General features: G+C 31.8%; 1 protein-coding gene across 3 annotated transcripts in view; it reads left to right on the forward strand.

Annotated features, from left to right (window-relative positions):
• LOC113510670 (synaptic vesicle glycoprotein 2B-like) overlaps nt 1-16,247 on the forward strand; it is a 62,180-nt gene that overhangs the window by 22,614 nt on the left and 23,319 nt on the right. For 2 of the 3 annotated variants that reach the window (XM_031907122.2, XM_026894162.3), the window contains exon 2: nt 15,772-15,899. In XM_031907122.2, coding sequence (XP_031762982.1) covers nt 15,863-15,899 — 37 coding nt within the window. In that variant the 5' untranslated portion in view covers nt 15,772-15,862. Of the gene's footprint in view, nt 1-1,743; nt 2,075-15,771; nt 15,900-16,247 lie in introns of those variants that run through there. The other variant, XM_026894163.3, reaches the window with a different exon arrangement.

Here is a 16,247-nt window from a genome sequence, read left to right on the forward strand (position 1 = left end):
TCAAATACCGTTAGTTAGATGACAACATCTTGATATCGATGCATCGGAATCTGGTTGCAAGCATATTTACGTATCTTGCAAGTATCTTTTTGTACACATATTCGGATCACAATACTCTATATGTTCTACGGACGTTGGTCATAAATCACTGATATGCAATAATAAATTGTAAAGTACTTATTAAAAAAACTATATTTTTCCGTTACACACGATTTACCGTTAAAGTTCAAACTAATAAAATGTCATCGTAAGAATCATTATTGTATAATGATTCTGAATATGAACAAAATAATTTGAATATAACGAATTCCGTTCATAGAGTTCTGAAGTATCATTCTTAAAATGGTCTCGTTTTAAAATTGGAAACGGACAACTGCAAACGGTAATTGCGTATAATAAATTTATTGAATAAATTTATTTATGGTATGAGCAAATAACTTTAAAACAGAATAAGTAAATCAATAAATGAAAAGAATCGCTAGTGGCTTGTTTGGTAAAGGTTTTCTTTTTTTTTTTACAAGTATTTTTTTTTTGCTATGCTTCCCTAGACGCTTCTATCTATCCTTGGATGACCTAATTCTGGCCATAAAAAGTGGGGATGATCATTGTAATTTTTCGTCAGAACAATAGTTTTTTTTATTGTCATTTTCGGCATGTGACAAGTGTTACCGCAGCGTATGACGTACTCTACATAAGCAAATAGCTAGATCCATCTGGTGTATGCACTTAATTTTGATTGTTTGTGATATGTTCTGCGTATTCAGCAATACGAACGTCATTTATTCAACAAACATTTACTTTATCCAAGGATTTTATTGTTTGAAGACATTATAAAATAATTTAAGTAATAAAAATAAACTATTTTGGATTTAAAATAATTTATACGGAATCACCTTATCTTTATACAGTAGAACTGCAATGTCGATACTCTAATCCAACGGTGCTTTTAAGTTATATGTCATCGTTTAATAACGAAAACGTGGAATATTTCAATAAAATAACAGAGTACGGTGGTGTAACACCTTAGTTAAGGGATTGTTAGTAATGGAGACTGAGAATCCCATTGCTAGCAATATACCCAACCAGGTCGACCTCCTCGCTGTTCTCCTTGGAAACTATTATGGTTAATTCCTGATGAATTCATCATGACGGGCTAACTGGCCTGTTTTCATTCTCATCTATCACCCTTCACTGGTGTTTGGCCAGCGTATCCCGTTAGCGCAGGCGGGGTTACCATACCATTTTCACCCATCAAAAAAGAAACCACCTTAGTCCTCTTTCAGGAACGGCAATGCGTGAGCTCTTTGGTATTGAATATGTCAATTATACATTTTTAGTATTAGATATCGTCCAAAATTTGAAACCCTCAAATAACTAGTAAGAAAGAAACACCTTCTAAGAAAAACAACATGGCATGACTTTTTAGAAAAATGCTTAGCAAATAACCTAAATAACTTTTATTTATTTCTACTGAAATTTACAGTTATAATAACTTGATGATTAAATATATATTACAACAGTAAATCTATTAAAATTTACTTCATATAGTTAATTGATATAATTTTAGAATTATATTTGTAGATTGTCATATACTAGATCCAAAAGACCTAGTAGCGTCTACCCTACTGTTAACTAATCAGTAAACAGAGAACTTTAAAAAAAATAATAACAACCAAGGTGGGGCGTCAGGCAATCAGGAGGTGCAAAACGTATCGCGCGCGCGACTTGCAACCACACATACTATTCGCTTCACCGCGAAAACACGTCGCTATAGCTCAATATAAGATCGCAAGCCAGCCGGAGTTATATTCAAACAACCTGAAATAATACAACCACCTGCAGTGCAACTAACAGTAGCTGCGGATAGACAGTACCGAAACACCTTATGCGCGCATCAAGGAACTCAAGTGACGTGACATGGTTCTCAAAAGTGATATTTGACGCGAGTTTATTTGATTGTTTGTGATATTTATTTTAATTTTTGATATTACAAAACATGCTATTTTATAGAACTTTGTGACATTCGATTTTCGTTCGGTTATACTAACGTCTCCGTTCCACAAACAAAACTTTGGTAAGTGTAACATAGTTTAAAAAAAATATAATATTAATTGAATTTAGGCATAGAAACTCCTAAACTAATAAAGTGTTTGTACTACATGGGGATCGAACCTATAACCATTGAAAAGTGAAACTTAGCTGTACATCATTATTAAAAAGGAGCTCAGCGTTGCTAAATACTATTTTTTATTTCGTTCTAAGTTTAAATATTTTTCCCCTTTCCTCCTGATTTTCTTCTTTTTCTAAACAAATACTTGTGTTCGATTTAATTACATTTCACCACCAAACCACTATGTGTACAACAAAAAACAATCGTTGTATTCATTAATTGCTATATTTCTATAGATCTCTACATTGTTACAAGGTATACAAATATCAAAGTTGTCTAAAAATTTACCTAAATTACTCCACATCTGTTTTATATTACTCGCAAAATTTCATTCTTCTAAAATTTCACGTACAAACCTAAAATTTTGAAAAAAAATGCACGCAGAAATGTAATACGGTGAAATACTTTTCTCTGTGAAAACGTTTTATATATAGATATATCTATTTTCATAGACAAGAGTTTTATTTTAAAGAAGTTATATAGAAATCGAAAAAAAAAAAATTATCTAAGTACATTTTATGTATTGCTTACTGTGGTTGTATTTTTGTATAGATTCTTCTGATAGTATCGTGGGAAAATCTTTATGTACAAACAACAGGGGCAAAATTGTATTGTATATAATTTATTTATAGTTTATATTAATATAGTTTTGCAGCCATTTTTTTGGCTTGTATAATAGGTAGGTATAATAGGTTACATATTTTTTTGCAGCGATTTTATTATTACTTTTGATTTAATAGGAAAGAGGTGAGATTTTATTAGGATGTATGTATACATGTGTGTCGCCGTGTGTGCTCCGGCATAGAATGAACCTCCCTTCCTTTTCCGTGGGTGTCGTAAGAGGCGACTAAGGCGACTAGGGGAGGGCGACGGATGGGCAGCAGCGTCCCTCTTCTCTCTTCAAACATTTCTAAAAGCCTAATTGCGGTTGTCTCGCCTGCCAAACGTGGCACCTACTGGCCAAACTCCCCTTATGGGGAAAGCTTATGTCCAGCAGTGGTCAGTTAACGGCTGAAATAATAATAATAAAATGTATAAATATATGGATGTATAATTCTCTAAAAATTTATCCTAACAATAGAAATGACGAAATGAAAAACCCGACTCGTTAAAAATCACAAGTTTTTGACAGTTTATTCTATGGCGGCATACATATTTATTTTATACTGTCATTATTCGACAAACTATGTAGAGTGTTAACTATATATGTACTATGTTGGCTATTGCGTCAAAATCACTGACAGTAGTTCTTTATTAATAGTTTAAATAGGTGTGTATACATTAGAATAACATAATTTGTCCATTGCTGAATACAAGTTTTTCCCATAAACTGTCATAAAAAACATGCTACCATTGAGGGATTATTGCCAGTAGATACCACGCTTGGCTGGCAGGTTAGCAACCGCAATTAGACTTTGGTGATGTTTTAAGAGAGACGATGCACATACCTCGTCTATTAAGTTGCCTTAATCGTCTTATATGACACCCACGGGATAGAAAGGGGTGGCCCATTCTATGTCTTTTTTTTTATTGGATGAAAATGGAGTGGTAACCCCGCCTGCGCTAATGGGATACGCTGGCGGGGCACCAGTGAAGGGTGACCGATGAGGATGAAAACAGGCCAGTTAGCCCATCATGATGAATTCATCAGGAATTAATCATGCTAGTTTTCAGGGGGAACCGCGAGGAGGTCGACCTGGTTGGATATATTGCTAGCAATGGGATTCTTAGTCACCATTACTAACAATCCCTTTCCCCCCGCCCATTCTATGTTGGAGCCACAAAGTTGTTAGTAAATATGAATATATAACGTCAAAAGCAAAACACTGTAGAATAAATTATGTAAACATAAAATAAACACAAATTGTTCATAAAATAATAGGAATATGTTATTGTACCTTTATGTGGTTTTATACAGTATATAATTTATTCCTTGATATTTTTATTACAATTCTAAGATCACATTTATAAAAGATTTACTATGTATTGTTCATACGCGATGATTTGCTTTAATATTATTTTTATATATAAATAATTTTATTCAAATCACGTTACCGTTAATGCCTACTTTACAATGTAGAAACATTATTTATGGAATACTCTATATCTCGTATTTTAATTGTAAATATAGCCGGATCGTCTTACGCGTATTTTTATTGAGAATGCTTGGCTAATTTATTATAATTAGCCATCCGGTTATTTTTACAATTATTTTTATAATAATTAGTGTGTATTCTTTTTTAAAAGGCCGGCAAAATAGCTGCAATTCGTCTGTAGTTGTGGGAGTCCATGGACGGCAATAGTTATGTTGTCGGTACTATAAGGTGGGCCGTGTACCTGTTTGTCCTCTTTGTTATAAAAAAAAATGTTTATTTATTCTACTTTTAACATTAAAACATTATTATATTTATGGCTTTTACCCGCGACTTTGTTCGCGTGACAGGGACATGTTCTTATGTCACATATTACATGAATACCACACAGATGTGACAAGCAAACAAACAATCCCACTTTCACATTTATTTTTGGGATAAATAATTAGAATTAAATATTTGGAATATAAGAAATAAAGAAATAAGTTTACGACTATAATCCCTAATGGGGTTGGCACAGATATTTGTCAATTGTTATATTTATGATGAACTCTAGGCATGTCTAATACTTTTAAGAATGGAAGGAACTGTAATTTAAGACAATATTACTAGCTTTTACCCGCGACTTCGTTCGCGTGACCGGGATATGTTTACTGACCGGGATAAAAAATTTGTCTATAATCTTTCTTCATTCCATACAGTACGTGTATACCATAAATCGCTATAGGGTTACAAACAAACCTACTTTTATATTTATAATATCAGTAAGGATTAAGTAATGCTTTTCAGTTATATATAGGGAAGGCGTGAGAATGTGAGACCTTCATTATCATGACTCACAAAACTTGTATAGCTAGTTCAATTTTGAATAGCGTGTAATTTTTCATTTTAGTCTAAACTCTCTGATTGTCGTAATTACTATAATAATATGTTGAACTCGTCAATATGCCCGGCGATTCAAATAGATTCCGTTTATATTGAGTACCACTGATTAAAGGCGTCACGATATTTTTAGTGGTGATACATTGTATTTTTATTTACTCCTCCATACTCCATTTAAATTTTTCTTTCTCAACAATAATTTTGTATAATTAAGGTAGAGCAGATAGAGTAGTAGAAAGTAAGCTTTTCTGCTTTATACTTATTATACCTACTAATGTACTAAAAATATATATATATATATATATATATATATATATATATATATATATATATATATGCACACCATTTTTTTTAGGTATATAATATAATTTATAATAAAATATTCTAAAATATAATTATTTTAAAATATTCACTTAAATATTTATTTTTATTTCAGTCCATCACCATACATTACAGTCCATTAGCGATATATTGAGCCGGTGTTTGTTAAGTAAGACAAATAATAATATCGCTTAAAATTATCGTAGATTGTTCTAAACAAAATGCAGGAAATTTAAAATTTTATACACGAATTTTATAATGAAAACCCCTTAATAGAATAAAAATACGAAACGATATGCGAATGGTACGGTCGTGTCATTATTTAAATATGTTTAATTGGCATATACATAGTTGTAGTGCATCAACAACAAGGGGATTCGCGCCAAACAGTCTACGTTCATAGATCATTTAATTATTTGAAATCTGATTAGGCATGTCAATTCATACATTTTGCACTTTTCCAATAGTGTCATTGCTAATGAATGAATGAATTGAATGAATAAATGCATTTTGGTACAAATTACGTTGTACAAATTGACGTCATTTTATGGATGAACGTCAATTTGTAACAAATGATTTAAGAGAAATAATAATGATGCATGAAATTGTTTTTACTGAACTACGTAAAGAGGTTTCATTTCGAGTGCATTTTTTTGTTTATATCTATTTTACGCGATATCTTTGCCAATTTCCTTTCGTTTTTGATTTTTTAATCAATCGATACATTTTTATCTTGTTTTTATTACTCGTATTAAATATGTACCTATATATACCTCTTATATATATATATATATATATATATATATATATATATATATATATATATATAATACATAAAAAGCAGATATCAAATAAATATATTTGAGATTAATTTGGTCGCATTTTTGCAGGTTTTTGCCTGGAATACTTCATCATTTAATACTAAAATTATCGTTCTATAGATGATTGAATTTCTTATTGGTTCCATTAGAACAAATCATGCCACACTAATCTCATAGATTTATTTTTAATTTTAAGGTGAAAATTTTCTTAAAAGGGTTTATTGTTTTGTTTTAATATTTTATATAATTTATGTATAACTACAATAATTTATTATTATAACGTTAGTTCTAATTAATAGGTTTTACTAAATCAACTTTACGAGGAGTTTAATATAGGATCCGTTTAATATAGGATCATTTGGGAGTGTTTAAAAATACTTAAATTTAATAAAGATTTATTATCGCTTGAATACAATAGCCATTAATACAATAGGTACACCTTTATAAGTACAGTAAAGTGGTCTAGCTATAGCTAAAAGCATTTTTTCATGACAACCTTAGAGTAATAAATTTAATAGTTAAACGGGTAGACATGCAAATAAAGGAATTTAAAAATAATAAACAAAGGAATATAAATATAATTTTTATTTAAAATTATTTATTTGTAAAACATGCAAATAAATACTCGTAAATAACAGAAATAATTTAGTTCGGCACCACTAAGCAATAAAATTTATTATTTATTAATTCTATTGTATTTTTTAATAATGTTATTAGGTAGTTGCAGTTAATTTTCTTGTACTTGTATTTTTTTTTTGCACTAAAAAGGTTATATTAGTATATATAATTTGTAGACCACGATAAATTAAAACTAAATACGTAATGAAGATTATATTAAAAGATACATACCATAAAGGTACGTAGCGGCAGTTAATGTGAAATGGTCCAGCCCAAATCGCGTGTTTAACATTGAGTGACCCTGACCGTCCTTACAATATAACAACATTTCGTGATTTGCAAAACTATTTGTTTTATAAATTAGGTCATATCATTTATACACCTAGTATATAGGTAGGGAAAAAGGAGATTGTTAGTAATGAGGATAAGCAATCACATTGCTAGTTGTATAATCACACACATTCTAAGTTGTATAATAAAAAAAAAAAGAATAGTAACCCCACCTGCGTTGTCGGTATACACTGGCGGGGCACCAGTGAGAGATGATGGGTGAGAATGAAGCAGGTCAGTTAGCCCATCATGACGAATTCAACAATAAATCAATCACGATGATTTCCAAGGGATACCCCGTGAAGGTCGACCTGATAGAGTATATTGCTAGCAATATAGTTGTTAATCCCAATTACTAACAATCCCTACCCAAGGGGGGTAGGGATTAGCTTCATTTATTTGGATTGTCGACACTGACCTGGTCTATATAACCTTTACATTAACAATGATTCGAGCATAGTCAAAAGAAGAGTTATGCCATTCACGTAGGTATACCGTTCAGTAACGTATGACAATGTCCTTTTCATAATAGATAATTGAATCGGTCCAGTCCATGACTATAAAATCGAATGATGTATATACAATAGATATCATATTCTTAGGTAATTCCTTATCAACAAATACGTATTTCGTGCATGCAAATTTTAAAATTCGTCCGTTTACAAACTGTATTATTTCGGAAAAAGAGAATAGTAAATTATATTTGTAGAATGAAGAGGTGTAATAGATAAGAGGTCTAAAACCTTGGTAATTTTTATAAAAAAAATATTTCTTATTTAAGTAGTCAGAGAGAGACTTTGTACAAAAGTCGATGGCTTGAGTACCTCTGTCCCATTCGTGTTTCTACTGTGAAGTAGTTGTGTTTGCATGGCTGTGTTTCGGTTTGAAAGGTGGGATATGGCGTGAATTTACTGGGTACAGAGGAATAACATCTGAGTCCTCAGGAATGACAACGCATGGAGGGTATCATGGGCGAAACAGTATACTCTGTTATGTCCATGCTGCTCATGTCTATAGGCGACGATTACCACTTTCCATCAGGTGGTCCGTCGGCTTGTTTGCCATTCTAAGTTATATAAAAAAAAAAATTAGATTAAAATCATATTATTATTATCAACATCATCTCAGCCGTTATTTGTCCACTATTGAACATAGGCTTCATCCATAGACTGCCATAAGAAACGGTCCTGAGCCTCGTGCATCCACTGACTCCTGCGACCTATTTGAGGTTGTCACCCCATCTAGTGAAGGGTCGTCTTACACTACGTTTGCTTGTATGAGGTCGTTACTCAAGAACCTTTTTCCCCCATTGATTGTCGGTTCTTCGAGCTATGTGATCAGTCCATTGCTACTTCAGCTTGCTTATCCTTATTATTATTACATCAGTCGTTAACTGCTAAACATAGGCGTCTCCCATAAGAAGGGATTTTGGCAATAGTTGCCACGCTTTGTCGATAGGTTGGCAACCGTAGTTACGTTTTGGAGATGTTTTAAAAGGGACACTGCTGCCCATCCTTCGACCATTTAGTTTACTCAGTCGCCTCTTACGACATTCACGAGACAGAAATGGGTGATTTATTATATACCGGGACCACACGATGAATTATAAATATTATTATATAGAAATTATATCGAAAGGATCTATATCGATCATATCAAAATCTGTCAAAATTACCTTATGAATTATCAATGCATTTTGTAAATTCATTGATAATTTAATTACATTTTCATAAAGATTATTTAGAAGTTACGACAGTGTTGGTCTTTAAAGCAGTATTCGTTATAATTGCTCGTGGATATCGGTCGTTCTCGCAAGGCTAGCTAGCTTGTTTTATCTAGATATATAGTGTATGTGTATAATTTTAGGTAAATACTGTTCCAGTTACTTATTTTCATTTAATATTCAACTGAATTCAAAGAGGAGAAGGCTTCAATTCCATCGTATTTTTATGTGTATGTATACGCAATAAATTCATCAATTCTGTATCGTTTTTGATGATTCATTTCCGCAGTCAATTGTGTTTACTCTCGTATTGGTTCTATATTAATTTTATTTCGATTTAAATAATCCATCCATATGCAAACGCTGTTCACAATATTATTAAATTTGCACGAAACATCCACATATTTAATAGCAAAAACATTGCACGAATTAAATTTTATTATAAATTTTAAAATGTATTTTTTACTAGCTGTATTCCGCTTGCGTGAACCAGAATATAAAGTAACCTGTGTGCTAACTAAGGATATAACCTATTTGTTTTCATTTTTATTCAAATCTGTTCAGTATTTTTACATGAAAGAGTCATAAACATCTAGCCATTCGTCCATCCATCCATTATTAAAATTTTTGCTATTATTTTTTTTAATAGAATAGGATATTAAGGTTTAATCTAAGACACAAAATGGACCCGATAGGTAGTAGTAGGCAAGGAAACAATGTTTGCCAGGTCAGTTAACATGATAATCCTAATATTATAAATGTGAATGTGAGTTTGTTTGTCTGTTAGCTTACAGCGCGTTAACGGTTTAACCAATAACTATGAAAATTAGTATACACGTAATAGGATTTGATTGTTTTATCCCGGTCAGTAAACATACCTGGACACGGTCGCACGAAGTCGGAACGAGGTTGCGGGTAAAAGCTAGTTACAATATATATATATATATATACATATATATTAATATCTTATTATCGACATTAAGAAAATTTTATATGCGTATTGCGTATTTTTGGATCACTCCATTTCAGTCGCCCCTAAAACAACTAAGTTGGAAATTTAATAAGCAAAGAAAAATAATTATAAAATACTATAAATAAACAGTATAAAGCATGACTCTATCTATCCTAAATCCTACTATTTATTACCTCTTGCTAATTTATGAAGACGTTCTTTAAAAATGCGAAAAAAATCGCATGATGCAATGCCAAGGACTGCACTAATAGGGAGATATCTCGTATTATTATCATCAACTTACACATAATATAGCTACTACAAAACAATGCGAATTAATTTATTGTTATCGTACATAACAGTAAAGGACGTTCACGCTTTGCTTCCGCGTGTATAGGAAACGAATAGGTGGAGATTTCGGAAATCATTTTGTCACCATCAGAGATGACATTGAAGGAATAGGCAAATAACAACGATGTGTGAATTGATGGATATAATCAGATAGGTACATGATACATCGACAAATATTAATGCAGGCTCAAATTATCCAGTATTACGTATTATTTTTTATTATTTTATTAATTTTGATGAACTGAATCAAATCAAATATTTTATTTACAAAAATGCTGTCCCATTATGATGATATAATTTGAAATAAAAAAGTTGTGTTATGCATGGCTGTGTTTCATATATTAAAGGTGATATTCTTAATATGCATATAAATAGATAGAGATAAATAATATTTAATAATATAATTTTTATTATAATCATAATTTTACAATTTATTTATATTTTTATAATTTTTTATGATTTCTGAAATCTAAGATTTAATACCTACCTACTATATTTTTTTTTAAATAATGTCATGCTATGATTACCCCTCTATTTCATAATTGCCTAGATATTATATCTGCCATGATTGTAACTTAAATCGGTTTGCAGTATGCCTGTTCTATATCTTCACACTTAAGAGTTAGGCAGAATACATTTTTTTTATAAAAAATGTATTCTGACGGCCCACTTGATGGAAAGTAGTGAAGATATAGAACAGACAAACTGCAAACCGATTTAAGTTACAAACAAATTCACGCACCTTTCAAACCAAAATACAGCCATGCAAACACAACTGCTTCACGGTTGAAACACGAATGGATGAGAGGTACCCAAGCAATCGACTTTTATACAAAGTCTCCCTCTTGTGATTTACTTACACATTTGATAAATTATTCCTATAGTTTTTTGGTAAAAATCTAATTATAATGAAATTACTCTCTCCCTTGTTTAACATAAAATGGATGCGTTCGATGTGTATCTTGTTTATACGCTTTTATACGAATTCCTCAGATATTTGGTTGCCGATACGCATGATTTTTTTTAAGTGTTAATTAACAAAATATTACTTTTCTAATTTCAAATAGGTGTGTACACTTTTGTGTAAATTATTACGTCAGTATTGGTATGCCGAGAAATGTGCTGGACAGTCGATAGACGGTAGCGACAGAGTGGCGGCCAGTGCGGGGGACTCTGACAGCTGGCTTCCCGTCCATTGTTATCTGATCACTCATCTGTGCACATATTATAAAACAATCTATTCGTAGCATCATTTAGATCCCCGCTGAATATTTGTATTTACCTGTAAGAATTTAAAAATTGACATTTCAGATACACATCTAAGTGAATTAATTTGAATTTATAAATTCTTATATTGGATTTTCCTTGTACCGTTATTATGATTTTTTATTAAGTAAAATTAAAATTAGATAACGTTGTCGCAGAGCGTCATGACCTAGTGGTATAGTTCATTTCATTTTTCATTTCAGCTATTATCCGTCCACAGCTGGACATAAGCCTTCCCCATAGAGTGCCATAAAGAACGGTATTGAGCCACCTGCATCCACTGTCTCCCTGCAATGCATTTCAGGTCGTCACTCCCTCTAGTGGGGGATCGTCCTACACTGCGTTTAGATGTACATGTGTATTATAAATAACCGTACCGTATTACCGTCAGAGGTATATTAGTCCAACTTAAATACCGCAAATCGTGAGATCGATTCTGAGCAACAACTTAAATTTAATATTTTTATTAATGAATTAAATACTTAAATTAAATTTAATTAAATACTTTAAGTGTCAATATACATTTTCAATTTACCGACAAAGACAGATATTATAAATCGATCAAATCCAAATAATTCGAGTGACGTAAATAGGATCATTGTTCTCTACGAGACTTCTAAAATGTTTAGCGAAATTTGGGCATATACATTCTCTACAATAATATTATCAACAAGTGTCTTTAACTGTCACATTGGAATCAAGTATGAGTAAATTTTTTTAATTGCATGTGAATTATCTCTGCCTACACCATTAGGGACTTGGCTTAAAGATGAATTGATAATTTATGTAAATAAAACTCGTTTAAATCTTTTATATCCAAAATGTGATTTCATTTACAGGGTACAGAGGAATAACACCTGAGTTCTCAGGAATGGCAACGCATGGGGGGTATCATGGGCGAATGGCAGTATACTCTGTTATGTTCATAGTATTGCTTATGTCTATAGGCGACGGTTACCACTTTCCATCAGGTGGGCCGTCAGCTTGTTTGCAATTCTAAGTTGTATAAAAAAAAATCACTTTCAGTCATAAATTTCTATTTTCATTTTTCTTTAACGTTTAGAATATATGACGAAAATTGAACAGAAATTATAATAATTTTAGTGATTAAATGATGCATGATTATGTTTACGAGGTTTTAGGTAATTTCCCATGTTGATGATTTCTTTGCAATTAATTCCGCTACAAAAAGATTCCATGTTTTATTGCATTATTAACTCTATTTACTATTAAACATAGAGTTCTAGTCGTGATATAATTATGTCCATTATACGCGTTTGTTTAGATGCATGTGCTTATAGTAACACAAGCAAATTCCACCTTTTTGGGTTAAAAAATGTATACCCGTGCAAAACCGACGCGAGAGAGAAGATAATTTTAGATAATGTATTTAAAGAGAGGACAATATAGCACCATGGTTCATTAATGTTGGATTTTTTTTAACAGAAAGTGATCTATCAAATTAGTCGACAAGCCAAAAATAAATCGAGATAAGGCTCGGAAAGAAGTGATAATTCAAGTAAGTGCTTCAAAACATCTGTTTTCAAACTGTAAAACTGCAAAACATTCAGATTTTACTTTACGATCGTCGGTGCAGGTACATAATATTTTCCGTTTATAAATACATATCTACGTCAAAGATAACTATTTGATGTTTTAATGATTTAATATATTATAGCTAACATAATGCAGAAATATGCTCTGGTTTATTTTTTACAAGCCCAGTTAGATATTAAAATAATGATATTATTTCTGTTCTTTTTTTTTATTGTTTTTAAAATACCACAAAAAATAGTAGGTACAAATTAATCAGGCAAATTTCAAGATCTTTGAGTAAATTTCATGTTACACAATTACATTTATTGTGTTGATATATAAATAAATATAATATAATATTATATTTATTTAAGAATATATTAAGGTTTCTTTAGGGTCTACAACGCGCACGTAACACCCCAAGTGTTGCAGACAAGTGGCCGTTTACCATCAGACGGGCTATACACTTATTTGTCACCATTGTGGTATAAAAAAATTACCATGTTGCACATATCACTGATACCTATTACGAGTATTTTTTTTGCAATTGAAACAGCTGTTTTTGTTTTGTGAAACAAAGAATTGCTTGTTCTGAATTTTAGTCTGAAGCAAAATGTCTTTAAACACGATTTCGCGTTCTAAATTTAAATACTTTCGTCATACCAAGTATAAGGTAAAAAATAAGAAGATTCAAAATTCGAATGTGTCTTTGGATGTATCTATTTACGTAATATCTAGTTTTGTCTGTTTTAAGCAATTGAAGTCACGTGAATTGAATGTTATTAATGCCTTATTAATTGCTATTAATTTAGTGAATTAATCAATAAAATAAACTTTATAATAACAATGTCAATGATCTTTGTAAATATTATTATATCATGCATAATAATGGCTGGTAACACGTGTACAACGCACCACTCTGGTAAATATATCGCTTATGAAATCGTAAAATATACTTTTATACATATACCTACTTGGTACTCGTAAAAGAAACACTAAAATAAATATGTAGCAGAATTATAAATATATATTTTTACAGTTATTGCGTTATAAAGATATTTTACAGGAAAGTTACAAGTGGATATTGAAATAATGACTTTCATAGTCCTCGGATATTTTATTTTTAGCGATTGTATAATATTTTCTACAGTTCATCTGTTGTGATCATGCTTTTCATTTAAAATAATGGGGTTACGATGAATTTTTTGTTTTATTATATCATTATATAGGTATATTAGATAATGCAAAGGGTTTATTGAGTATATACAGTATGTACATATAATATTTATAATCCATACCTATTATATTATTTGCAAACTCAATGGTCGCGTACTGACTTTCACCAGAGGGAGTTTTCTTCTACGAACACTCGATTGCTGTGGAATTATCCCTGCCGTGTTTCCCAAGAGACTACAGCATGGGATTCTTCAAAATGGGGGTAAAGAGGTTTCTTCAGGGTCGGCAACGCACGCGTAATACCTCTGGTATTGCAGGTGTTCATAGGTTACGGTAACCACTTACCATCAGGTGAGCCGTATGCTTGTTTGCCACTTCAGTGGTATAAAAAAATTAAATTATGAGCCATAAACTGACGGAAGTATATCGTAATATATACACAAAAGTTATACCGACAACTTAAGAATTTCTTGTTTTTTTAAAATCTCTATAAAAAAACCAAGTCTCTATATACACTAACAATATTGCAACTAATTATACCAATTTAATTAACATGAGAGACTGTTATTTGCAAACAGAATCGTTAAATGTTTGTCCAGAATTAGCAAATATATTTATAAAATATACAACAGATGAGAAACTTATCTTTTTCAAAATTCGGTTGAAAATAGTTGACGCAATGATATGGGGTGTTCAATAACGCTAATTAAATTTGAATTTGGAATGTTATCAGACTAAATACCTACTAGTTGCTAGCAATATTTATTATCGGATTGATTTTTATACAATGTCTAGTAAATATTCCACTGCTGCCCCGTCATTGTACACCATTAGCATTTAAAATTGTCGTATTTATCTAATCCACAATATTCTATTCTAGGGGGGAAAGGGATTGTTAGCAATGGAGTTCGACATTGCTAGCAATATCTTTTCGATTTTTCCACGTGGTTTTGGAAACCATCGTGAACAATTCTTTTAATTCGTCACGATAAAATAAAAAATTTTCTTCATCCTCATCTATCATCCCTCACTGGTACCTCGCCGGTGTATACCAATAGCGCGGGTGGGGTTACCATTCCATTATCGACCATTAAAAAAAATTTATTCTATTATTTACCTAATAATTAAGGTGAGACTTTACTTAACAGTGGGACAACATATGTTCCATTCATTATCGTCATATCAGCCTTTAACTGTCCACTGTTGAACTTAAGCCTCCTCCTTGAGGGGTTGCCAATTGCTGCCATGCTAGGCAGGCAGATTGACAACCGCAGTTAGGCTTTTTCGGCTATGGACCTATAAGGCTTTGGAGATGTTTTAAGAGAGACACTGTTAGCTGTTCCTCGCTCTCCCTTAGTCATCTCTTATGACCACCCCTTTCTTACTTGTAGGTACAAGAAAAAAAGAGTGGCCTATTCTTTGCCGGAACTACACGGCATATATGTTCCCATATTAAACAATGATCATCTCTATTTCCTTTTAATTCGCAATATTTTTAACCATAAAATATTTTTTTTTCTTGTTTGTTACAGTCGAGTCGAACGCCGTTGGAAGCGACCAGCTAGCCAGTGAGTGTTCAAGTCCGTGCAAGAGCCGCCATACATCGCCGCCCGCCCGCATAGAATGGTAGAAACTGACCCGGGGCCTAAGAAAACTCACAGTGAGTAAATAATAGACTGAAAATTTTGCCCTCCGATCGCTTGAACCATTGGAATTCGAACACACATTTCTCTGATATCTGCACTAATTGTGTTCCTATTTGCTTACTTATAGTACACCACAGAAGGGATATTATGAATCGTTTATTCGATCATTTTTAAGTTAAACTAAGTTTTTTTTACTTTAAAATGATATATCAATTAGAATGGCCGATGATTAAAAATTGTGTCCCGCAAGAAAACTACTTCAATTGTGATAAAACCCAGTTATATTGATTTAAATCTATCTTTTTAAAAAAAATCCAAAGTGGTAAAGAATTGACAGAGTTATTAGGTAACATATATTACAA

This window comes from Galleria mellonella, unplaced genomic scaffold (genome assembly GCF_026898425.1).
Source record: "Galleria mellonella isolate WM207_F2 unplaced genomic scaffold, CSIRO_AGI_GalMel_v1 utg32, whole genome shotgun sequence".
NCBI classification, from domain to species: Eukaryota; Metazoa; Arthropoda; class Insecta; order Lepidoptera; family Pyralidae; genus Galleria; species Galleria mellonella.